At 38.1% G+C, this 26,158-nt stretch overlaps 2 protein-coding genes across 2 annotated transcripts; one reads left to right on the top strand and one right to left on the bottom strand.

Moving 5' to 3' along the window:
- The first annotated feature begins 7,208 nt into the window (after nt 1-7,208).
- Nucleotides 7,209-22,266, top strand: LOC130866853 (zinc finger protein 431-like). Its single transcript, XM_057758467.1, has 7 exons — nt 7,209-7,266; nt 11,701-11,890; nt 13,970-14,018; nt 19,164-19,290; nt 19,494-19,554; nt 20,883-21,064; nt 21,149-22,266. The coding sequence occupies exons 1-7, from the start codon at nt 7,209-7,211 to the stop codon at nt 22,264-22,266; spliced, it is 1,785 nt and encodes a 594-aa protein (XP_057614450.1).
- Nucleotides 22,267-24,375: 2,109 nt separating this feature from the next.
- On the bottom strand, nt 24,376-24,813 carry LOC130866943 (40S ribosomal protein S19-like). Its single transcript, XM_057758604.1, has one exon. It carries the CDS (start codon nt 24,811-24,813, stop codon nt 24,376-24,378), a length of 438 nt encoding a protein of 145 aa, XP_057614587.1.
- Between the last annotated feature and the right edge of the window lie 1,345 nt (nt 24,814-26,158).

Raw genomic sequence — 26,158 nt, 5'->3', positions numbered from 1 at the left:
GTGGGTCTCTGTCTCTGTCTCTTTTCATCGCCTGATGAAGGTTAATATTCAGGAGGATGCCTATATGTTTTTCTTTGGGTTGTCCTTCTTATTTAGCTTCTCTAGGATCATTAATTATAGGCTCAATGTCCTTTATTTATGGCTAGAAACCAAATATGAGTGAGTACACCCCATGTTCCTCTTTTTGCATCTGGCTTACCTCACTCAGGATAGTGTTTTCTATTTCCATCCATTTGCATGCAAAATTCAAGAAGTCCTTGTTTTTTACTGCTGAGTAGTACTCTAATATGTATATATTCCATACTTTCTTCATCCATTCTTCCATTGAAGCACATCTAGGTTGTTTCCAGGTTCTGGCTATTACAAACAATGCTGCTATGAACATAGTAGTGCATATACTTTTGTTGAAGGATACAGCCTCTTTTGGGTAAATTCCCAAGAGTGGTATTGCTGGGTCCATGGGTAGGTTGATCCCAAATTTCCTGAGACCGCCACACAGCTTTCCAAAATGGTTGGACAAGTTTGCATTCCCAACAGCAATGGATGAGCGTACCCCTTTCTGCATAGCCTTTCCAGCAAAGGCTATCATTGGTGTTTTTTATTTTAGCCATTCTGACAGGTGTAAGATGGTATCTTAAAATTGTCTTGATTTGCATTTCCCTGATTGCTAAGGAAGTTGAGCATGACCTTAAGTGTCTTTTGGCCATTTGAACTTCTTCTGTTGGGAATTCTCTATTCAGCTCAGTGCCCCATTTTATAATTGGGTTGATTAGCCTTTTACGGTCTAGTTTCTTGAGTTCTTTATATATTTTGGAGATCAGACCTTTGTCTGTTGCTGGGTTGGTGAAGATCTTCTCCCAGTCAGTGAGTTGCCTTTTTGTCTTAGTGACAGTGTCCTTTTCTTTACAGAAGCTTCTCAGTCTCAGGACATCCCATTTATTCAATGAGGCCCTTAATGTCTGTGCTGCTGGGGTTATACATAAGGAGTGGTCTCCTGTGCCCATGTGTTGTAGATTACTTCCCACTTTTTCTTCTATCAGGTTTAGTGTGTTCAGACTAATATGACGTCTTTAATCCATTTGGACTTGAGTTTTGTGCGTGGTGATAGATATGGACCTATTTTCATTCTTCTGCAGATAGACATCCAGTTTTGCCAGCAAAATTTTTGAAGATGCTCCCTTTTTTCCATTGTATACTTTTAGCTCCTTTATCGAAAATCAGGTGTTCATAGGTTTGTGGGTTTTGGTTGACTTCTCTGTTTTTATGCCAATACCAAGCTGTTTTTAATACTGTAGCTCTGTAATAGAGTTTGAAGTCAGGGATGGTAATGCCTCCAGACGATCCTTTATTGTATAAGATTGTTTTGGCTATCCTGGGTTTTTTGTTTTTCCATATAAAGTTGATTATTGTCTTCTCCAGATCTGTGAAGAATTTTATGGGATTTTGATGGGGATTGCATTGAATCTATAGATTGTTTTTGGAAGAATTGCAATTTTTACTATGCTGATCCTCCCAATCCAAGAGAAAGGGAGATCCTTCCAATATCTGGGGTCCTCTTCAATTTCTTTCTTCAACGACTTAAAGTTCTTGTCAAATAGATCTTTCACTTCCTTGGTCAGAGTTACCCCCAAGATATTTTATGCTATTTGTGGCTATTGTGAAAGGTGATGATTCTCTGATTTCCCTCTCTGTTTCCTTATCCTTAGTGTATAGGAAGGCAACAGATTTTTTGGAGTTCATCTTGTATCCTGACACATTACTAAAGGTGTTTATCAGCTGTAGGAGTTCTTTGGTAGAGTTTTTGGGGTTGCTTATGTGTACTATCATATCATCTGCAAATAACAAAAGCTTAACTTCTTCCTTTCCAATACAAATCCCCTTGATCCCCTTATGTTGTCTTATTGCTATTGCTAGAACTTCAAGCACTATATTGAAGAGGTATGGAGAGAGTGGACATCCTTGTCGTGTTCCTGATTTTAATGGGATGGCTTGGAGTTTTTCTCTGTTTAATTTAATGTTAGCTGACGGCATGCTGTAAATAGCCTTTATTATATTTAGGTATGACCCTTGTATCCCTAATCTCTCCAAGACCTTTATCATAAAGGGGTGTTGAATTTTGTCGAATGCTTTTTCAGCATCTAATGAAATGATCATGTGTTTTTTTTCTTTCAGTTTATTTATATTGTGGATTACATTGATAGATTTGTGTATGTTGAACCAGCCCTGCATCTCTGGGATGAAGCCTACTTGATCATAATGGATAATTTTTCTGATGTGTTCTTGGATTTGGTTTGCCAGTATTTTATCGATATTCATTAGTGAGATAGGCCTGTAATTCTCTTTCTTGGTTGGTTCTTTGTGTGGTTTTGGTATCACGGTAACTGTAGCTTCATAAAAGGAATTTGACAATGACTCTTCTCTTTCTATATTGTGAAATACATTAAGGAGTATAGGTATTAGCTCTTCTTGGAAGTTCTGGTAGAATTCTGCATTGAAACCATCTGGGCCTGGACTTTTTTTGGAAGGGAGATTTTTGATAACAGTTTCTAGTTCTTCACGACTAACAGGTCTATTTAGATCGTTCACCTGGTCTTGGTTTAGCTTTGGTATATGGTACTTATCTAAAAAAATGTCCATTTCTTTTGCATTTTCCAGTTTTGTGGCATACAGGATTTTGTAGTAAGATCTAATCATTCTCTGAATTTCCTCTGTGTCTGTGGTTATGTCCCCCTTTTCATTTCTGATCTTATTTATTTGCGTGTTCTCTCTCTGTCGTTTAATTAGTTTGGATAGGGATTTGTCGATCTTGTTGATTTTCTCCGAGAACTAACTTTTTGTTTCATTGATTCTTTGGACTGTTTTCTGTGTTTCTATTTTGTTGATTCCCTCCCTCAGTTTGATTATTTCCAGTCTTCTAGTCCTCCTGGGCATGTCTGTTTCGTTTTTTTCTAAAGCTTTCAGGTATGCTGTTAAGTCCCCAATGTATGCTTTCTCCATTTTCTTTAAGTGGGCACTAAAAGTGCTATGAACTTTCCTCTTAGCACTGCTTTCATCGTGTCCCATAGGTTTGGGTATGTTGTCTCTTTATTTTCATTAAATTCAAGGAAGACTTTAATTTCTTTCTTAATTTCTTCCTTGGCCCACATGTGGTTCAGTAGTTAACTATTCAGTTTCCATGAGTTTGTCGACTTTCTGGCGGTAGCATTGTTGTTGCCTTCTAACTTTAATCCGTGGTGATCTGATAAGACACAGGTGGACACTGATATTTTTGTATCTGTGGTTTTCTTTGTTTCAGAGTATGTGTTCATTTTTCGAGAAGGATCCATGAGCCTCAGAGAAGAAGGTATATTGTTTCATATTTGGGTGGAGTGTTCTATAGATGTCTGTTAAGTCCATTTTTTCATTACTTCCAATAGTTCTCTTAATTTTCTATTAGGTTTCTGTCTGATTGACCTGTCCATTGGAGAGTGAGGTGTGTTGAAGTCTCCTACTACTAGTGTGTGTGGTTTGATGTCTGCCTTGAGTTCTAGTAATAGTTCTTTTACATAAGTGGGTGCTTTTATATTAGGGACATAGATATTCAGGATTGAGATGTCATCCTGATGAATTGTTCCTGTTATGAGTATAAAGTGTCAATCTCGATCTCTTCTGATTGATTTTAGTTTGAAGTTAATTTTGTTAGAAATTAGTATGGCCACACCTGCTTTTTTCTTAGGACCATTTGCTTGAAACACCTTTTCCCAACCCTTTACTCTGAGTAGATGCCTGTCTTTGTGGTTGAGATGTGTTTCTTGCAAACAGCAGAATTTTGGATCCTGTTTTTATATCCAATCTCTTAGCCTGTGCCTTTTATAGGTGAATTGAGACCATTAATATTAAGTGATATTAATGACCAGTGGTTGTTTACTCCAGTTATTCTTATTGTTTTTGGTAGTAGAGTTTGTGTGTCTCCCTTATTTGAGTTGTGCTGGTGAAGGGTCGCTAGATGCCTGGGTTATTGTAGGCAGTGTTGGCAATGTTGGATTCCTTGGGTTGTGATTTTCCTTCTATTACTTTCTGTAGGGCTGGATTTGTGGCTATGTATTGTTTAAATTTGTTCTTATTCTGGAATGTCTTGTTTTCTCCATTGATAGTGAACGATAGCTTGGCTGGGTATGGTAGTTTGGGTTTGCATCCATGGTCTCTTAGTTTCTGCAGTACCTCTATCCAGGACCTTCTGGCTTTCATGGTTTCCATATAGAAGTAAGGTATAAGTCTGATCGGTTTACCTTTATAAGTTACTTGGCCATTTTCCTTTGCAGCTCTTAATATTCTTTCCTTAACCTGTGTATTTTGTGTTTTGATTATTATATGGGGAGGGGATGTTTTTCCTTGATCCAGTCTGTTTGGTGTTCTGTATGCTTCTTGAATATTCAAAGGAATATCTTTCTTTATGTTGGGAAAGTTTTCTTCCATAATTTTGATAAAAAATATTTTCTGGGTGTTTGAGCTGTGACTCTTCTCCTTCTTCTATTCCTATTATTCTTAGGTTTGGTCTTTTTATTGTGTCCCATATTTCCTGATTGTTTTGTGATGAGAACTTGTTGGCTTTGCTGTTTTCTTTGATCAGTGCGTTTATTTTCTCTATGGTGTCTTCAGAATCTGAGATTCTTTCTTCTATCTCTTGTATTCTATTGATTATGCTTGTTTCTGTAGGCTCTGCTCATTGATCTAGATTTTCCATATCCAGCTGGTACTCAGTTTGTATTTTCTTCCTTGCTTCGATTTCAGTTTTCAATTCTTGAACTGTTTCCATTACCTGTTTGATCATTTTTTCTTGGTTTCCCAGGGTATCATGTACGTGTTTACTCATTTCTTCAAACTTTTTGTTATACTTCCCATCCATTTCTATAAGGGCGGTTTTTACATGTTGTTTAAGGGACTCTATTGCTTTGATAAAGTCAATTTTTTCCACTTCTTCTGTGTTAAGGTGTTCAAGTCCTTCTGTCGTAAGATCATTGGATTCTGGTGTTTTCATGTTGTTTTTCAGATTATTGGGTGAATTCTTGCCTTGGTGCCTGCCCATCTCCTCCTATCGAAGCTATCTAATGGGTCTTTTAAAACCGGATCAAGTTTCCCTGCTGGGCAGGGGCTCCTTTTACAAAATGCCCTCATTCTGTTCCTGGCTCCTCTCGAGGGCCAAGATCCCTCTCACCCTTCAGAAGTGTCTTCAGGAATAGGACCAGGCTCCCCATTTGCCAGGGACCTTGCCTTCAAAAGGCCTACCTCTTTGATTTAACTGTAGTGGGACATTCTGCTCTCAGTGTTATGCGCCAGTCCCCGCCGCCTGCATCTGCCGCTGCCTGTCTTAGCTCATTATCTTAAGTGCACTTAAGAACTATGATTGTGTTATTTATCTCATTTTCTTTTTTCTAAATCAAATTACATAACAACATTATAAGCCAAGGAAAAGTTGTCTCCATATTTTGAAACATGAAGGAAATTCATTTATACGTATAGTAGTGAGGTTCTTGAAGGTCTCCAGCATCACATCTTTGTAGAGATTTTTCTGGGAAGGATTCATCAAAACCCACTCTTCCTGAGTGAAGTTGATATGTAGATCATCATAGGTCACTGCCTTCAAAAATATACCACACATGTGTACAACATAAGCATGACAGTGACATCATTGGAAATGCATACTTGTTTGAAAGTATAGTTGTATGATTCTGGTGTTTCCCACTCTTGTTCCGTGATATAGTCAGTTACTTTAGAAATAAATTGAAAAGGAGAGTCAATTCTGTCATTTCTATACACTTTGAATGGAATTTCACCTTATAAGAACAATATCTATTAACAGGGTGAGACAAGAAAAAAAATCAACAGTAAAATGTATCCATGAGAAATCTGTATGAAAAATTACTCATTACAGAAAGGAAAAAAGATAGACAAATGGGTGTATTGGTGTATTGTGCCTTTAACCACAACACTCAGAAAACAGAGGTGGGTATATTTGTCTCTGAGATGAATGCCAGTCAAGTCAATAAAATCAGGTCCAGGAGAGGTGGTAGTATATATTAAGACTTTGTCGCCCTTGAAAACCTCAATAAAACAAACAATGGGACAGAAAAACTACCATGGTTTAATTGAAGTTTCTACAAAGAGTTGTTTTCACTCCAGTTCTGTAGTCATCTTCCAGACCCTGAAGTACCTTAATATAAACTGCAATACCAATAACATTTTGAAGAAAAAGAACTTCCTGTATAAAACAGTTACAAGTGGACAGATGAAAACAGTAGAAATATAAATGTTGCTCATAAATAATCAACACAGACCTGGAGAGAGGGGAGATTAATTCAGCACTCTTGCTGATCTTGAATGGAGATGGACCAATTTGCCTGTCCTTACATGGGGATTACAACTATCAATTTTTCCAGGTTCAGGATTTCTGATATCCTTTGATCACTCTCATGACCAGGTATCCATATGGTACATACCCATGCAGTCATATAAAACAGTCATATTGCCAGGCGGTGGCGGCACACGCCTTTAATCCCAGCACTTGGGAGGCAGAGGCAGGCGGATCTCTGTAAGTTCAAGACCAGCCTGGTCTACAAGAGCTAGTTCCAGGACAGGCTCCAAAACCACAGAGAAACACTGTCTCAAAAAACCAAAATAAATAAATAAATAAATAAATAAATAAATAAATAAATAAATAAAAATAAAACAGTCATATTGATTTAAAAACATCAAAGCAAGAAGATATTCATACAAGTGTATTTTATGACTCAAAATACTCAGGCAGTATTAATGCTATCAATCGATGGAATGGCATCCTAGCAATCTGAGTGATATTCTCTGTCAAATTTTAAAATTCAAGATAAGCATAAAGCTCGGCACAGTAGCATATACTTGACATAAAAAAATACCTGCATTCAGCGCCATCATCCAATAACATAGAAACAAATAGAGCCAGGAATGATGCCTCCCTTTAGTTTCAGGAATTTAGAGCCACACAATTACTCAGATAAGCAAACAAAACAATTAAAACAGCAGGTTACCAAACTCTTGAGCACTGAATAACAACTGTTTCTGCTCTATCTTATGTTATTTAGAAGTTGACTAGGAAGGAGTTTGGGAACTTCCTGCTCCCAATACTCTAAGGAGATGAAGACACAGAGCAAAGCTATTCAGAGGCCTGCCCTTAGGCCCATGAGTTAGCAGGGACCATGAGGGTCTTCACAATACGGGGAATATGGCAGCAGGTTCCCACCCAGACTCATGGAGGTAATACCATAGTGTCTTCTGCACCTCGCCCTCTGCTCCTCCCCATCAGGAGACAGCATTCCCTCACTCATCATGTTGTGCTTCTCCATTTTGCCAAAGTTCTCAGCTCGTCATCTCTCTGTAACAGCAACTGCACCTGAGAACAGGAATCCACTGGTGACAGCTCCTCTTCAAAGCCAAGACTGAAGGGGGCTGCTCGGAAGAGACCTGCACTGCTTCTGACTGGCAGGTCACCTGGAGTGCATGATTGGTTAGTGAGTCCTGAGGGGCAAGAGCACTTCCCATAGGGCTATAGTGTGCTTAAAGAGACAGAATACTGGTTCCTGTTTCCTGTCCAATCCATTCACCCCAACAGAGAACTTCTCCAGTTCTGAAAATATATGCATTTTAATAGCACTTGCCCCTGGCTACTAAAGCAATCAATATCATCTTCTTGCACTCCTAGGAACTTTCTCTTTTTTTCCATCACACTAAGGTGATTTGTACAGTGCACTGTGCTAGGTGGGTGGAGTAATTTCCTGTGCCACAGAGGTAAGGATGCCTGGAATACTAGGAACTAAAGAGAGTTTTAAATTACAAAATGAAATATTTGTTCTGTGGCTTCATTCTGAGGTCAGATGAACTGAAGATAATTTTTACATAGTTTTCACAGGGATTTTATACAACAGAAAAGAGAAAAGCAGGAACCAGATCTCAATCAAGATGATTAGTCTTTCCCCATTGGAAAGCTGGATGATGACTCCATTGTTTATGGATTCTATTTCTGAAATTCAAAGCCAATTCCACCAAATAAATAATAATAAAAAGAGTAGTGTTAGCTGGACTGTGGTAGTGCACACCTTTAATCCCAGCACTCGGGAGGCAGAGGCAGGCGGATCTCTGTGAGTTCAAGACCAGCCTGGTCTACAAGAGCTATTTCCAGGACAGGCTCCAAAACCGCAGAGAAACCCTGTCTCGAAAAACAAAAACAAAAACAAAAAAAAAAGAGTTGTGTTCATGGAAATTTGAATACGTAGAGAATAATGGAGCTAGAAAGAATGTCTTCATGAGCACTATTGTTAGCCAGCATATCTCTTTCAATGGTCAGGTGGATAAAATATACAACTGCAGTATTTAAGATTCTCTACATCAACAGTACAGGTAGAATAAATCTCAGCATTATGTAAAAAGTGAGCGTATTATAATGCCCGACAAGCTGTTGTCCAGGTAACTTAAGAACAGCTGCTTACCAATGGCAATTGAAGAATTCAATAGCTTGCTTCTCAGCCTTTTGTCTAAGATCAGGTGAAGAATCCAATCATTGTTCTGCCCACAAGGCTCTGTGACTCAGCTGGTTTTAAGTATTTAACAAAATTACAATGAAGTAGGTGCTAATGTTAGTAAAGGAATGAGTTTGGTAACAAGAGCTAGAGCACAGAGGCAAAAAAAAAGACTTTTCTTCTTCTTCTTCAAAATATTTTATATGTGACTGCTGCTACCAGAATGGGAGATGCTGATTAAAGTTAGGTCATAGTCTTTCTTTGATTCAGTTTTTGTTTTTTTGGTTTTTTTTTGTTTTTTTTTTTTTTTGGTATGATTTCAAGACAGGATTTCTGTGTGTATTTGTAGAACTCATTCTGTAGGCCAGACTGATCTCAAACCAGGAAATACTACTACCTCTGCTCATGACTGATGGTGTTAAAACTGTGAACAGACATGGGCTGGAGAGATGGCTCACTGGTTAAGGGTACACAGACACCAAGAAGCTTAAGGTGGATCTTATCATCTCAAATTATACAGATTAATGGAGGGTTGTTTAAAGTAAAATCTCTCAGGTATAATCAATTCTTTGTGTATAAGATGATCCCGGGGTAGTCAGTTTTGACTACCAAAAATAGCCATTTCAACAGCCAAGACAGAAGAAATGAGAAAAAAATTCTTGCCTGCAGGAGGCACAAAGAGCATGGGAATTGTTTTCAAAACAGTGTTTTCCCCAAGAAATGAAGCATGGGGATTTTATGTAGGGAGTCTGAACATGCTCATTCAATGTTCTCCCTTTCCTGAAGCATGCTCAGTTACCATATCCACTTCTAACAATAATCACAATGTAAAAGCAGAGACATTTAGGGACATTATCCAACTTCACCAAAAGGCAGAGAGAGAACATCCAAATTAAAATCATAAATGAAAAGGTGGATATAGCAACAGACACTGAGAAAATAAAGAGAATCATTTCATCATACCTCAAATCCTGTATTCCACAAAATTGAAAAATATAAGGTAAATTGACAATTTTCTGAATAGGTACCACATATCAAAATTAAATCAAGACCTGGTGAACAATTCAAATACACCTATAACCTTCAAGTAAATAGAAACAGACATCAAAAGCCTCCCTTCACCTAAAAAAAAAAGCCGAAGACTGGATGGTTTCACTGAAGAATTCTACCAGAACTTCAAAGAAGAGGTAACAACTATACTTCTCAAATGGTTACATAAAATAGAAACAGAAGGAACATTTCCACACAAACATTTCCATTTTATAATGTTAAAGTTACCCTGATACTAATTCCACACAAAGAATCAGAAAGGAGAATTATATGCCAATCACCCTCATGATCATTAATGCAAAAATACTAAATAAAATACTGACAAACTGAGTCGAAGAACACACCAAAAAAATTATGCACCATGATGAACCTAGCTTCATCCCATGGATGTAGAATGGTTTAACATATGAAGCATATGGTCTGTCAATGTAATCCACCATATAAATAAATTGAAAGAAAAAACATAATCCTCTCATTAGATGCTGAAAAAGCATTTGGCAAAATCCAACACACCTTCACGATAAAGGTCTTGGAGACATCAGGGATACAAGGAAGATATCTTAACATAATAAAAGAAATATACAGAAAACATAGAGTAAATTAAATGGAGAGAAACACAAAATGATCCCACTAAAATTAGGAGCAATTCAAGGCTGTCCTCTATCACCATACCTAGTAAACATAGTTCTTGAAATTCTAGCTAGAGAAAAAAGAAAACAAAAGAAGATCATGGGGATCCAAACTGGAAAGGAAGAAGTTAAGCTTTTGCTACTCACAGATGATATATTAGTATAAATAAGTGAGCCCACAAACTCTATCAGGGAACTCCTACAGCCCATAAATACCTTCAGTAATTTGTCAGGAAACAAGATCAGCTCAAAAAAAAAAAAAAACAGTAGCCCTCCTATATAGAAATAAAAAAGAAGCTAAGAAAGAAATCAGAGGAGCATCACCATTTATAATAGCAACAAATAATTTAAAATATCTTCAGGTAACAATAACCAAAGAAGTGAAAGACCTGTTATTTTAAAACTTTAAGTCTTTAAAGAAAGAAAATACAAGAAAATGGAAAGATGCTCTTGGATAGGTAGAATCAACATAATAAAAATGGCAACCCTACCAAAAGCAATTAATATATTTAATGCAATCTCCATCAACATCCCAAGATGATTCTTCACAGACCTTGAAAGCTTACTACTCAAAATCATAGAAGAAAACAAAACACACACAATAGCCAGTCTTGTGGACTGAACAATTACTGAATTCTTCACTTCATCTTAGACAAAACATTGAGAAATGATGTCCTGGATTTTTCCAATTACCATTGGTAGGCAACTATTTTTAAGTTACCTGGACCACAGCTTGTGAGACATTCTAATAAGCCCACTTCTTACAATCATGGTGAGATTCATTCTACCTGTTCTGCTCATGTAGAGAATCTTGAATACTGCAGTTGTATATTTTATTTACCTGACCAAGGAAAGAGATGTGCTGGCTAACAATAGTGCTCATGAAGACATTCTTCTTAGCTCCATTATTATCTATGTATTCAAATTTTCATGAACACTACACTTTTTTATTATTATTCATTTGCCTGGAATTTGCTTTGAATTTCAGGAATAGAACGCATAAAGTACTGGAGCCATCATCCAGCCACCAGTTGGGTTAAGACAAATCATCTTGTTTAAGATATGGTTCCTCCTTTTCTCTTTTCTGTTGTGTGAAATCCCTGTGAAAACCATGTTAAAAGTAACTTCAGTTCATGTGACCTCAGCATGAGGCCACAGAATAATCATCTTTTGTGACCTTAAATTTATCTTTAGCTGTTAATGTTCTGTGCACCCTTCCCCCTGTAGGACAAGAAATCACTGCTTCCACCTAGCACAGCACAGTGCACAGTACAAGCTAGCTAGCCACATTGTGTCCTGGAGGAAAAGGGGAAAGTTCCTATGGAGTGCAATATTGTGACAGTATCTCCTTTTGGAGCAAGGGGCAAGTGCTATTGAAATGCAAAGCTTGGCCAATCAAGAAAAATTTTTGACTCAGGTGGATGGAATGGCCAGGAACTACTGCTCTGTGTCTTTAAGCACACTGTAGCCCTGTGGACAGTGTTCTTGCTACTCAGACCACACCAGCCAATCAGGCCCTCCAGGTGACCTGCCAGTCAGAAACAGTGCAGGGCTCTTCCGGGCATCCACCTTCAAACTCGGCTTTGTGGAGAAGCTTGTGCCAGTTGTTTCCTGTGCTGTGGTGAAGTTGCTGCTGCAGGGAGATGATGAACTGAGAGTTTTGGTGATTTGGGGAACCACAACATGGTGAGCGAGGGATGCTCTCTAAAGATGGGGAGGAGCAGAGGGTGAGTTGCAGGAGACAGCATGGTGCATCCTTGTGGGATCTGTGTGGGAACCTGCCGCCATATTCTCTGCCTCATGAAGTCCCATGTGGTCCTATTAATTCCTAGACCTAGTGCCGTGTGCTTAATCTGCTTAGAGAATTGGGAGCCGGGTTCTGTGTGTACAAACATCTTTCTTCTAAACTTCAATAAACCATACTCAGAGAGGCCTAGTTTCTCCAGTATCTTCTCAAGATTGAGCACTTTGCATTTAACCTTTCATAAATCTCCATTTGTGTTTAACTATGTGGACGGTATCAAGGCAGCTCTCCTGTTGGGTAGCACTGCACTTCTAAGCTGCCACGTAGAAGAGTTGAATTGCTGATATAAAGGATTTTCCAATGCCTTGGAAATAGTTCAGTCTCACAAAGTAGAATTACCTGAGGGAGGATTGCCTCTAAATCACCCAAAAGATAAATGTGTTTTAATCAGCCTGTTAGAGATTAGGATGCTAGGGCACACTTTGTTCAACTGGATTGTCCAGATATTTAGCTCCAAATTACTACAGAGAAGCCACCACTGATTTAAAACCAGACATCAGGCACATCCCCATATAAAAACCCCTCTAGCAAGCTTTTCAAGGAGGCATTACATGTTCCTAAACAACCTTAAGGCCTGATGTTGCTCAAAGTTCCAGTTTTCTTCTTTAGGAAAGCACTGTTCTTCCAGATGGGTTTTATTTATTCCCTCAGGCAGGGAACAGGGACATTCCTAGGAGATCTAGTAACAGCCTGGGGGCTAACCTTGTGAGTTTCCCTAAGGACCTCATGTATTGATTATAAAACACAGCTCCTTCTCTAAAACCAGGAATATGCTTTGGAGAGCTGGTAATGGTCTGGTGCCAAGGCCTTTGTGGAGGGGTTCCTTAGGCCCTAAGAACCCAACCCTTTCACCATATGGAGCTATGGTTATCAGTCCCCAGGCCAGTGTGCTCTTAGTAAAGTTCTTGAGATACCCTGTGTTCCAATTGAGTAGAATTGTCTGATTAACATCCCCCCCAAACTCACATGATATTGTTTAATGACTTCTTAGGGTCATCTGAGGAATTGTCAATTGAGTGTGTGCTTAGATCAGAATGTCTGGTTTCTGTCTGAAAGTGATTATGTTGATTGATGATTGATGTTGGAAGAAGACTCTTCCACTGAGTTGGCAATGTCTCTAAGCAAGTGGGCCTGGGCTGATTAAGGGGGCTAGCTGAGCACAAAACAGTGACAAAGCACAAGAGAAAACCAGGAAAGAATGGTTCCAAAGCTTTTGCCTCCAGTGATTAACTTGAATTTCTATCTAAGCTCCCACAGTGGTGGATTCTGACTTAGGCGTAACAAACAAATAAACCTGTCCATTACCAGAGTTGCTTTAGGTTAGACAATTTAATCACAGGAACAAAGGAGCAAGTTGGAATAAAAATGGTACCATAAAAGTGGTTTTGTTGCTGCAATGGACTTGGGAATATTGACTGTGGAAGAATTTTCAACCTAACAGGACTTTAGATGGCAAAAGTCATAGAAAACTCTACACAGCTTAACTGACTGTCATTGTAGGGCCTTAAAGACAGGAGTGTTGTGAGTAGTGGCAGGCAGTGGAGGTCAAGGTTATAGGATTTTAGTGGACAAAAGGCTCTGCAGGGAACAAAGGAGTTGGATTGGCCCATCTACCCTGAGAGACATGTGTCTTAGTTATTTCACATTAAAATCCATGGCTCCTGGAGCACAGTATGTTTTCTTAAGTTGCTGACATGGTGATGCACTCCCTCGAGCAGTGAGTCATTCAGGCTAATCTGTGTTTCTCTGGGTAATCCCTTAGTGGTCAAGGAAGTATGGAAGTTCAACAGTACAGTTGGTCTGAGACCACAATCCTGTATTCCCTGTATAGTTTGCCGTCTTCAAGATATCCTGGCAACTACACTGTATTGATCCTGGAAATTGCCATTATTTTCTGTTTCTTATAAAGATATAATGACTCTGATTGCTCTCATAACCTCATCTTGTTCTGGTCCCTCCAGCCCAAGCCTGGCTTTATTCCTTGTGGCCCTACTGATTTATTTTGGCCTGGTAAGTAAGTGCAGGAGCTTAGAAGACTTCATAAAAAGTTTGCTGGAGATCAGCTGTGTGACACTTTGGCCCCCAATCTTTCTTAATTTTTCCATGTCCTAAGAAAGTGACTAAGGCAGAATTAAAAATTATTGGACTGATACCTTAGACAAAATATTATTTCTGCTGGATGGTTATTGCTGCTGACTTCTTCAAATCTACAGTGCAAAAGAAACATAAAAAGAATGAAAAAAATCTATGTTTTTTTGAGGAAAAACACACTAGGTTGTTTCAGATGGCTGTCCAGTAGTGAAAACAAGAGGGATTTTCAAGGATTTTACACAACTAAAGAGAAGGCCCTTGCTTTACATTTAAATCTTAATAAGGAGCCCTAAAGTGTAAGGCTCTATCCAGCTAAGTTCTTAATTTATGGACAGAATATGCAAAGTAATTCCTTTTATCGAAGCAACATCATACAGAAACTGCAGTAAATTTTGTTCACGCATAGTTGGATACCCCATATGGTCTGTCCAACAGAATTCAGCTGGGGGTTCCCTGGGAAGGGATGCTGAGCTTGAGGAAATGTTAGATTAAGAGAAATGAAGACAGAAACATAAAACAGACTGAGAGGACTGAAAGTCAATATGAAAGAGCCCCAAGTTTATTTCTCAGCCAGTATAAATACTGGATATTTTATGAGTTATTCTATTTTATTTTATATGTGTTGGTGTGTAGGTATCAGATCTCATGAAACTGGATTTACAGATATTTAGGAGCTGTCATGTGGGTACTGGGAATTGAACTCAGGTCCTCTCAAAGAGCAGTCAATACTGTTAACCGCTGAGCCATCTCTCCAGCCCAAATCTATTCTACTTAGGAAATTTACTCGACATGAGACATAGCTTGTGCAAGACTTCCCTAATCTGTTTTTATGTTTTCTGCCTTATACTTTTCCCATCCTTCACATCCCCTGGAATCTCCATCTTGTAACTCTGGATAGAAATGTACCAAAATCAGAGCCATCAACTCATTTAAGAGGCTAATGAAAAGGTTGTAAAAATGGAAGAAATGTCTGACATCTCATGATTCTGTCACTGAAGATGGTCTTACTGTTTAAGGTCACTGGTTTATGTAAGAAATAATGCTGGGAAGACTTTGCTGTGTAAGTCTTCCATCTGTCCAGGTGGGTAGACTTTTAGCCTTCCACCCCTATTTAAATTGTTCAGAGTGTGGAGCCTGAACCTAAAAGACATAAGTATAAAAAATGTGAAATGCAAAAAATTATTCTAGCCTGGGTCCTCTTTGAGCATTAGTCATAGATGTATGTAAATATTATTAAATGATTTTTTTCTTTATTAATCTCGCAAACATGTAGAGTGATTTCTCCCTAGGAAGTCATATTAATTCTAGAACTGCTGTACTTCTAGTATTTCAGAAAATTTTTTAACACTATCTATTTTATCTTGACATAAAAGTATTTGGTCCCTGTCTTCTCCTCTCCTGAGCAATGACCTTGTCCTACATTACACCTTTTTTTTTGGATTTTTGAAACAGGGTTTCTCAGTAGCTTTTGGTTCCTGGAACTAGCTCTTGTAGACCAGGCTGGCCTCGAACTCACAGATATCCGCCTGCCTCTGCCTTCCTCGTACTGGGATTAAAGGCGCGTGCCACCACTGCGCGGAAACAACTTTAAAATCTTAAATGATTCTACCACCAGTTTCAAAGTTATAAATTTGAGTTATGAAACTGAATATCCATTGCAGGTAAAGGAAAAGGATTTGCATGTGGAGAGTGGTTTCTACCTCAATCAAGAATAGAAGCAACAGTTTTGAGTGTGCACTGCACAGAAAAAGAGGGCTGCTGGAGTCACAATTATGAAAAAGAACCTGATTGTAGTTGGAGAGCAATTTCATTACTTTCCATCATTTGTTACTTGTTTTTTTTTCTTTTTTATGAAGACAGACCAGAGTGGTAGGTGCAGTATTTGGGAAGATCAAAGAGATGCCATGTATTCAGTGAAGGTGAAAGAAATATCCCAAATCATTACATGTAAGCCACAACCTCATGGTGATACATAGACGAATAGAAATGGATGAATTGAACATGTAAAATCTAACTAGGAATATGCCTGAGCCATTGGACAAACACTGTTGTAATTATATAGTTTGTGTGTGATTATTTTGGTGTAGGCAGCCAAAAGATGAAAGTGTAGTCCCCATTTACTTTATGACACCAAATGTTTGGCAACTAAGTCCACATAAACCCTAAGAAAGTTTAAAACAAGGGATTCTAAAAACACAAAAATGGGGGCTGGAGAGATGGCTCAGAGGCTAAGAGCATTGCCTGCTCTTCCAAAGGTCCTGAGTTCAATTCCCAGCAACCACATAGTGGCACACAACCATCTTTTTTTTGAGGTCTGGTGCCCTCTTCTGGCCAGCAGGCATACACACAGAATATTGTATACATAATAAATAAATATTTAAAAAGAATAAAAGCACAAAAATGGAAGTCAATTGCAGCTTTCAATTACAAAAACACTCCTCATCAGAAAAGGATTACAAATACACAGTAAAAACGTTCAGATAAAAAGGCTTCTGAGTGGGTGATAGTTTATTTGATAAATGTCCATGGGCTTAAGACAGAGAGGATAAATATAGACAGAGTCATAGATTAAAAATAGTTTTTTAAGGAATTTACACTGAGGTACTTAAAGAAAAAGTAAGTAAAACAATTAATGGGCCTTGAAAAGATAGAAAATACACACAGAGTCTGGGTTACACATTGTGCTTTCTTTGAGTTTTTGGACTGCAGAGAGAGAGACATTTGATTTAGGGGCTGCTATGGTAACCCCACATATATGTTAAAGGTATCTTGACTTCAAAATTTGAGCCTAAGGGCTTGTTACTTTGGAAAAGAGGCTCTGCTTTCGCTGCCACAGAACTTACAGGCTAATGCTATGCCCTGGGTTTTTTGATTGAGTTGAAAACGATTATATCATTAAAGTTTTCCTTAGTTATGGTGTGTGTAAATTATATATAAAAGTTTAGACTCACAAATGATGGAGGGGGTCTTGTATTAATCTGTTGCTTTCATTGGTTAATTAATAAAGAAACTGCTTGGCCTCTGATAGGGTAGAATTTAGATAGGCGGAGTAAACAGAACAGAATGCTGGGAGAAAGAAGCCGAGTCAGGAGTCACCATGATTCTCTCACTCCAGACAGACTCAGGTTAAGATCTTTATTGGTAAGCCAGCTCGTGGTACTACACAGAATATTAGAAATGGGTTAGATCAATATATAAGAGCTAGACAATAAGATGCTGGAAGTAATGGGCCAGGCAGTGATTAAAAGAATACAGTTTCCATGTAATTATTTCAGGTAAAGCTAGCCGGGTGGCAGTGAGAAGCAGCCCTGCCGCTCCCATCTTCAAAACACAAAGATAAGATAGATTTCACCTTAATTTGCCAGTTTTTCCTTTGCATTTATCTATTTTTTTTTTAATCTCCCGAATTCCTTCAGCTTGCATTCTTTTACTTGCTTCTATTCCAATTTTCAGTTCTTGAACTGATTTATTCATTTCTGTCAACTGTTTGCTTGTTTGACTTTCATTAAGGAGTTTATTATTATTCTCCAAGATTTCATTTATCTTTCCCTTGCTTATTTTAACGAATTCATTCACTTCCTTCTTAAGGACACATAACATCTTCATAGTTGATCTAACTTATTTGTACATGGACTGTGTTTGAATATTCAGGGTGTGCTGTAGGAGGAGAGTTTGAATATGGTAGTGACATATTGTTCTGTCTGTTGTTAATTATGTTATGCTGTTGCCCAGGTGTCTGGGTTTGAGGTGACTGCAGGTCTAGGTGCCAGTATCTCTGTTTGTCTTTGTTGGATGCATGTTTGGTTCTTTGGTTTCTATTTACTCTTTGGTATTCTGGTCTGTGTTGCCTATGATAGAAGTAGCTTTTTTCCCCATTTTGCAGGCTGGAAGTCATTCAGTAGGCATGACATTCGTACTGCCTAAGCATTCGGAGTCATTGAATTATAGGTGCATGAACTTCTTCCTGCTTATTATGCTTACTTTACATTTTTAAAATTAATATAACTATTTTATGTATGGGCATGACTATGCACCACATGAGTACCTGGTCATCAACATGATCAAAGGATCTAAGAATTTGTGAACTTGGAATAATGGATAGTTATGATTCCCAAATAAGTACTGGCAATTCTGCCACATCTATTCAAGATCACCAAAAGCTAGGTACTACTTAGTCATCCCTCTCCCAGCCTGGGTTTATTATTTATGCCCAAGATATATATTGCTAATGTTTCATCTGTTCATTTGTAACTGTTTTAAACATAAAACTCCGTTTGTAAAATGTTATTGGTATTACAGTTTAAATTAGGGCACTTTGGATGTTTGGAAGATAAATAGAAAAGTGAAGTGAACACATATGTTTTTGTAGGAACTTCAGTAAAAACCTCTGAGTTCTTCTGTTCTTCTTGCTTGATTCGCTGATTTTTGCAATGGAGACTGCCTTTTTTTGTTTGTTGTTTGTTTATTGTTTATTTGATTTTTGAGACAGGGTTTCTCTGTAGCTGTGGAGCCTGTCCTGGAACTAGCTCTCCTAGAACAGGCTGGCCTCAAACTCACAGAGACCCACCTGCCTCTGACTCCTGATTACTGGGATTAAAGGCATGCATCACCACTTCCTGGATGATAGGGTCTTACTATGTACTTCCACCTGTCCTGGACCTGATTGCATAGACATGTCTGGCATTTAACTCATAGAAAAACATACCTGCCTCTGCTTTTGAAGGTCTGATCTTAAAGGCATGAGTCAATACACCCAGTTTGTCCAACTTATTTTTCTATTTGTAGTTAGTTAATCTTCATAAAAATTTCTCATTTGTACTATGAACTGTTGATCTGTTTCCTTGTTTCTCTCTGCTAATATATATTGTTCCTGTAAGGTGATATCTCATTTAAAGAGTACAGAAATGACAGAGAAGACTCTCCTATTCAATTTCCTTCTAAAATTACTGTGTATGTCTTGGAATATGATTAGGGAACAGCAGAATTACATGACTATCCTATCAAAGAAGTATACATTTACAATGTTGTCACTATCATGTCACTATCATATATGGCATATTTTAGAAGGCAGTGACCTATGATGATGTGCATATCAACTTCACTGAGGAAGAGTGGAATTTGCTGGATCCTTCCCAGAAGAATCTCTACAAAGATGTGATGCTGGAGACCTACAGGAACCTCACTACTATAGGTAAAAATAAATTTCCTTCATGTTTCAAAATAAAGGGACAACGTTACCTTGGTTAATGATATTCTTCAATAATTTGATTTAGAAAGCAGAAGAAGAATGAGATAAATAAAGCAGGCATGGTTCTAAAGTTTACTTAAAATAGCTACTTAAATGTTGCACAATATTCAATATTATAACATACATTTTCTGGTACTGCATTTTAGGATATATTTGGGAAGAACATAATAGTAAAGAACATTGTCAACGTTCTAGAAGACATGAAAGGTAATTTTCTTGTGCATGCCTAAAACAATGAGCCTCTGATGAAATGATAATGTGTCCTAGAAGATTTAAATAAAGGCAACAGTGTGAATAAGCACAGTTTTAAGTGCATTTATGATTATTAACTTCTGAAAAATATAAAATTTCATGTAGGTGAATTGCATTTTCAAGGCATCCTTTTAATTAAAAAGACACGTGAGAAATGGCTAAACAGAAATCACCATTTGAATCATTGCACCATGAGAGCTATTCTGTAGATCTGGCAATCCATTTATTTCTTGCTACTCATAATACAAAATGTGTATACATTGAAGTGATGATAAGTATATCTGCAAGACTTTTTACTAAACCGAGAACACATAGTAAATCTTGTAATACTCATATACTTCTTATTACTATATTAAGATTGGTGACAGAAGCAGTTAGAGTTAAGTGGCAGTTATTGTGAAGAAACTTTAATACCTCTACCACACATCTACGAGAAATAGAAAGTCACACCGTGATAATTCAGTGTGGAAATTTTTTGTTTGTGATTCTTCCTTTACTGTGTATACCACATATTACTCTCGATGCAAGCCTATGAGCATAGGAATATGGGAAAATGAAGCATACCTCTCTCTAAAAACAATTAGAAGATAAGCATTAGTCCCCATGTTGAGTATCCTTGCTGAAATTGATTCAACTATATAAATAATTGGTTTTCACACATCACTGTTAATACATAAACAAACTCAGAGTTCAGAGAAGCCACACAAGTTCTAGAATTGTGCAAATACTTCTGATTGTCCTAGTTCAGTTAGCAAATGTAGTATGATTCACAGTATAGGACAATTTAAGAATGTAATAAAGTTGTTCTGAGGTTATCCAGTTCTCTTCAAATATGAGAAATATGTCAAAAAGAAAAATGTTTCTGTAAGCCAGGCGGTGGTGGTGCACGCCTTTAATCCCAGCACTCGGGAGGCAGAGACAGGCGGATCTCTGTGAGTTTGAGACCAGCCTAGTCTACAAGAGCTAGTTTCAGGACAGACTCCAAAAACCACAGAGAAACCCTGTCTCTAAAAAAACCAAAAAAGAAAGAAAGAAAGAAAAATGTTTCTGTAAAGATGAAAAGGTAAGCCATGTAATAAAGGAATTTATTATGACAGGTATCTTCAAAAATGCAAAACAACTTAATTAAAGAAGAAAGCATGAGTTTAAACAGGTTTAAAACCTTAATATCTGATTTCTATTTACAATTGGAATAAATTATAAAATTAATACATAGAGATATGTAGGGTTCAATTCAGTATTGAATGTGGTAAAGCTTTTATATGTTCCAATTATGCTTGCAGGATTGAAAGAAGTAATTCTGGAAAGAAACGTTCAGTACATCCTCAATGTGTTAAAGCCTTGGCATATGACAGTCAGCTTCAGAGGAATAAAAGAACACATGATAGTAAGAAACCCTATGAATCTAATCGGTGTAATAAAGTCTTTGTTCATCACAATGCTCTTCAAATGCACAAAAGGACACATACTGAAGAGAAACCCTGTGAATGTAATCAGTGTGGTAAAGCCTTTGCACAGCCCTGTAATATTCAATTGCATAAAATAAGACATACTGGAGAGAAACCCTATGCATGTAATCAGTGTGGAAAGGCCTTTGGAGGGCCCCATACCCTTCCATTGCATAAAAGAACAAATACTGGAGAGAAACCCTATGAATGTAATCAGTGTGGTAAGGCCTTTGCTCACCACAGTGCTCTTCAAAGGCATAAAAGATCCCATACTGGAGAGAAACCCTATGAATGTAATCAGTGTAATAAGGCCTTTGCTGAAAACAGTCATCTTCAAAATCATAAAAGAATACATACTGGAGAGAAACCTTATTCATGTACTCAGTGTGGTAAGGCCTTTGCATATCACAGCAATCTTCAATCGCATAAAAGAACACACACTGGAGAGAAACCCTATGAATGTTATCAGTGTGGTAAGGCCTTTGCTCAACACAGTGGTCTTCAAATGCATGAAAGAACTCATAGTGGAGAGAAACCCTATGAATGTAATCAGTGTGGTAAGGCCTTTGCACGTCACAACAATCTTCAATTGCATAAAAGAACACACACTGGAGAGAAACCCTATGAATGTAATCAGTGTGGTAAGACCTCTGCTCAACACAGTGCTCTTCAAATACATGAAAGAACACATACTGGAGAGAAACCCTATGAATGTAATCAGTGTGGTAAGGCCTTTGCTCAACACAGTGCTCTTCAAAGTCATAAAAGATCACATACTGGAGAGAAACCCTATGAATGTAATCAGTGTGGTAAGGCCTTTGCTGAAAACAGTACTCTTCAAAATCATAAGAGAACACACACTGGAGAGAAACCCTATGAATGTAATCAGTGTGGTAAGTCCTTTTCTCAACACAGTAATCTTCAAAGGCATAAAAGATCCCATACTGGAGAGAAACCCTATGAATGTAATCAGTGTGGTAAGACCTTTGCTCAACACTGTCATCTTCAAAGGCATGAAAGATCCCATACTGGAGAGAAGCCCTATGAATGTAAAGAGTGTGGTAAGGCCTTTTCTCAACACAGTAATCTTCAAATGCATAAAAGATCCCACACTCGAGAGAAACCCTATGAATGTAATCAGTGTGGTAAGGCCTTTGTTCAACACAGTGCTCTTCAAAGGCATCAAAGAACACACACAGGTGCGAAACAGTATGCGTGAAATGAGTTGGAAAAGTCTTTTCATGTCTTATTCATCTTCAAATGCAGAAAAGAAAACAGATTGGAGAGAAACTTGTGAATGGAATTTGTTTTTCAAATCCTTTGTCATAATAATCTCCAAATACATGAAACAAACCATCCTGGCGAGAATCAGTAAACTTAAGGAGTGTAGTCTTCAAAAACATGAGAATAATCATACTGTAGTGAAAAAATAAACTTAGTGTGGTATATGTTTTGCAGTTTTTACATGTTAAAAACTCTTTGTGTGTAATCAATCTGATAGTGTTTACGTACCTGAAGCCATCACCCTTACAGTCTATTAACCAACAGTATTTATTCTGTAAAAAAAATGATAGTGTCAACAATCTTTTCAAGCATTATGATACCAGCTTTTATTATATTTGCACCAGGAAACTGATGGACAAAACCTAATTCGTGGGTCTGGAGAGATGGCTCAGCAGTTAAGAGCACTGCCTGCTCTTCCAAAAGTCCTGAGTTCAATTCCCAGCAACCACATGGTGGCTCAGAACCATCTGTAATGAGACCTGGTGCCCCTTCTGGCCTGAAGGCATACACACAGACAGAAAACTGAGACTACTGTACACATAATAAATAAATAAATCTAAAAAAAAACCTAATTTGTGATTTTATAAAATCTTATGGGAAGGAGATAGAGCCAGGATAAGAATCACAACCTGGTACTGAAATGCGATACAAAGGAAAACACTTTGCCCCTAAATCCAGAACTGGTGAAAGATACAACATCACCCTGAAAACAGTCAAACATAAAAAACAGACAGTGAAAGAAATCTGCTTTGACTCTCAAACCAGCGCCAAAGAAATACATGTTTTCCAAGACATGGTTTCTCTTTAGCTTTGGAGTCTGTCCTGGAACTAGCTCTTGTAGACCAGGCTGGCCTTGAAATCACAGAGATCTGTCTCTGCTTCCCAAGTGCAGGGATTAAAGGCATGCCTCACACCCAGGCAGGTGGCTTTCTAATTTTCTGAGAAATAGCCATACTGATATCCAATGTAGCAGACTGAGTTTGTAACCCCATCAGAAATGGAGGAGTGTAGGGCCCGGGTCTACCCTTGTTCTGGGGTGCATCTTGGGGACAGTTTCTGGTCAGCCAGCTAACTAAAGCATTCTGTTTGTTCCTGTGCTCCCCCTGCCCTACCTGGTGATTAGCTGTAAGGCATTGTTGACTCCATCTTTGGCATGGTAATTTCCTACCTGCCTGGGAGGAAATCCTTGTGTAGCAGCTAGGTACATAAGGATTTCCCCAAGGTTGAATAAACGGCATTCAGCTGATCTCCTTTCAAATGACCCAGGTCTCTTTGTGTGTTCTTTCAATTTCCAGGCCCTTGCCTGACTCGTGTACTGTACAGTGGCGCCTGAATTGTACCGAGGGGGTAACACAGAATCGGGTGTTACAGAGGAGTGTTCCCTTAATCTCATATCCTCTCCAGCTTAAGTTGTCATCAATGTTTTTGTTTTGATCAGAGTTGTTCTGATTTTTATTTCTCTAATGGCTAAGGAGTTTGGAAATTTCACTAAGTGTCTCTCAGTAATTTTAGATTCATATGTTGAAAGTTCTTTGTTTATGTCTTACTCCATTTTTATTGGATTATTTGTTCTTTTTATGACTAATTTTTTTATTTCTTTGTATGTTTTCAAGATCAGTCCTCTGTCCAATGTGGGGTAGGTGAAGATCTTTTCCCATACTACAGGCTGCCTTTTTTGTATTTCTGATCATGTCCTTTGGTTCACAGAAACTTTTGTTTCAAAAGGTCACATTTCTTAATTATTTGTCTCAGTGTCTGTGCTGCTGGGGTTATAATTTGAAAGTGGTCTCTTTTGCCAGTGTGTTCAAGTATACTTCCTATGTCTTATATGTGGTTTAGTGTATTTGGCTTTCTGTTATGGTCTTTGATCCATTTGGACTTGCGTTTTTTTCATGATGATAGATGTGGATCTACTTTCCTTCTTCCCTGCCTTGATATTCAGTTATGCCAGCAAAATTTGTTGAATATGCTTTCTTTTTCCATCATATATATATATATATATATATTATGAATGAGGCAATTTATTAACCCAGCATCCTTTGTTCTAATGCTTCTTGTTGGCAGCTGCCACCTGTCCACCAATGCTGTCCAGATCTCTCTGTTCCTCAGGTGTTAGTTTGTGGCCACCATCTTGGTCCTTTTCCACCATTTTCAGTCCCTCCAGGGCTTGGAGAATGTGGCGGACCACACTCTTGGAGCCTCTGCTGAAATGGCTGGGCCTGACACCGTTTCTCTGCCATCCTCCATAGATCTTGGTCATGGAGCCAACCCCGGCACCACCATGCTGGTACAGGTGGCATGCTATAGAGGCAGCTCGTGTGTAGAACCAGTTCTTATCATAGGGGGCAAGCTCTTTATGTTTGGCCAGCTTGACTGTGTCCACCCATTCGGAGACTTTCAGCTTCGCAGACTTTTTGAAGAAGGCTGCCAGAGCTCTGACGAACTCCGGCTGGTTAACTTCTTTTACAGTAACTCCAGGCATCGTGCGGCCTCCATGATGCTAGCCAGGGGAAAGGACTCATCTTATATTTTTTGATTCTTTGACAAAATTCAGATGTAGAATGTAGTAGGTGAGTGAATTGATATCCATTGGTCCTCCTGTCTGTTTTTGTGCCAATACCAGGCTCTTTTCAGTACTGTAGCTCTGTAGTAGACTGAAGTCAGGGAATGTGATGACTCCAGAAATTACTTTTTGTATACGGTTGTTTTGGTTATCCTGCAATTTTTTTTTTGCTTTTTTATATGAAGTTGAGTATTTTTATTTTGAGGTCTGTGAAGAATTTTTCTGATATTTATATGGGAATGGTATTGAACCTGTAGATTGCTTTTGGAAAGGTTTTCATTTTTACTATCTTGATTTCTACCTAACAAGGGCAAGGGACATCTTCCCATTCTCTGGTGTCTTCTTCAGTTGCTTTCTTCAAAGATTTAATGTTCATTTCCTAAGGTCCTTTCACTTCTTTAATAAGTTATTCCATAATATTTTATATTATTTCTGGCTATTGTTAACGGTGATGTTTCCATAATATATTAATTCTAGCCATCTTTTTTCAAAAACTTTTCCTTGTAACCACCTTCTATCTACCTTCCTGATGACCACTCCCAATCTTCTGATAACCATAATTATACCCCAACTTCTAAGGGAACTTTTAAACAAAACATACAAGTAAACGTATGAGAGATTTGACTCTTTATGCATCTCATATTTCACTTAATGGTATCCTTTGGGCTTAAAAACATCATTGAATTTTATGATTATATGGTTCTGGTTTGAGAGCCAAATTGTGTTTCTTTCACTAGCTCCCCCCCCCCCTTTTTTTAAATGTTTTGGCTGTTTTCAGGGAAATGTTGTTTTTTTTTTACCTAGTTCTAGACTCAGAAACAAAGTGCTTTTCTTTGGCTCTGGTTTCAGGCCCAATGTTGGAATACCCTTGTTGTAGCCCATAATACTTCATAAAAGGTTTTATCAAATACAATCCTGGCTCAAACTAAAATAAAAAGAGGTATCATGATGCCTAAACAGATTGTGGACACTATCACATTTTTCTCTACACAAAGCTGCTTTGGTGTGATGGCGTATATGAATGCAGGCAGATTATAAAAATATATACAGCTTTAATAAGACTTACAGGACCACAGGTTCCCACAGAGAACAGGAAAAGCAGAGCAAAAGGGCTGCTGGGATCACGCCTGGCAGATTTATCAGTAAACATTAGCCCAAGGTGAACATGCCCCCAATGGGTGGGACTATATCCCTACATCTCCCCCTTTTGTCTAAATAAGATAGAACTAAACCAAATACAACTATATACAATAATAACAAATAA

This window comes from Chionomys nivalis, chromosome 26 (genome assembly GCF_950005125.1).
Source record: "Chionomys nivalis chromosome 26, mChiNiv1.1, whole genome shotgun sequence".
In the NCBI taxonomy this organism is placed as follows: Eukaryota; Metazoa; Chordata; class Mammalia; order Rodentia; family Cricetidae; genus Chionomys; species Chionomys nivalis.
The sequence above is the reverse complement of the archived record's forward strand: the minus strand, read 5'-3'. Positions and strand labels throughout refer to the sequence as shown.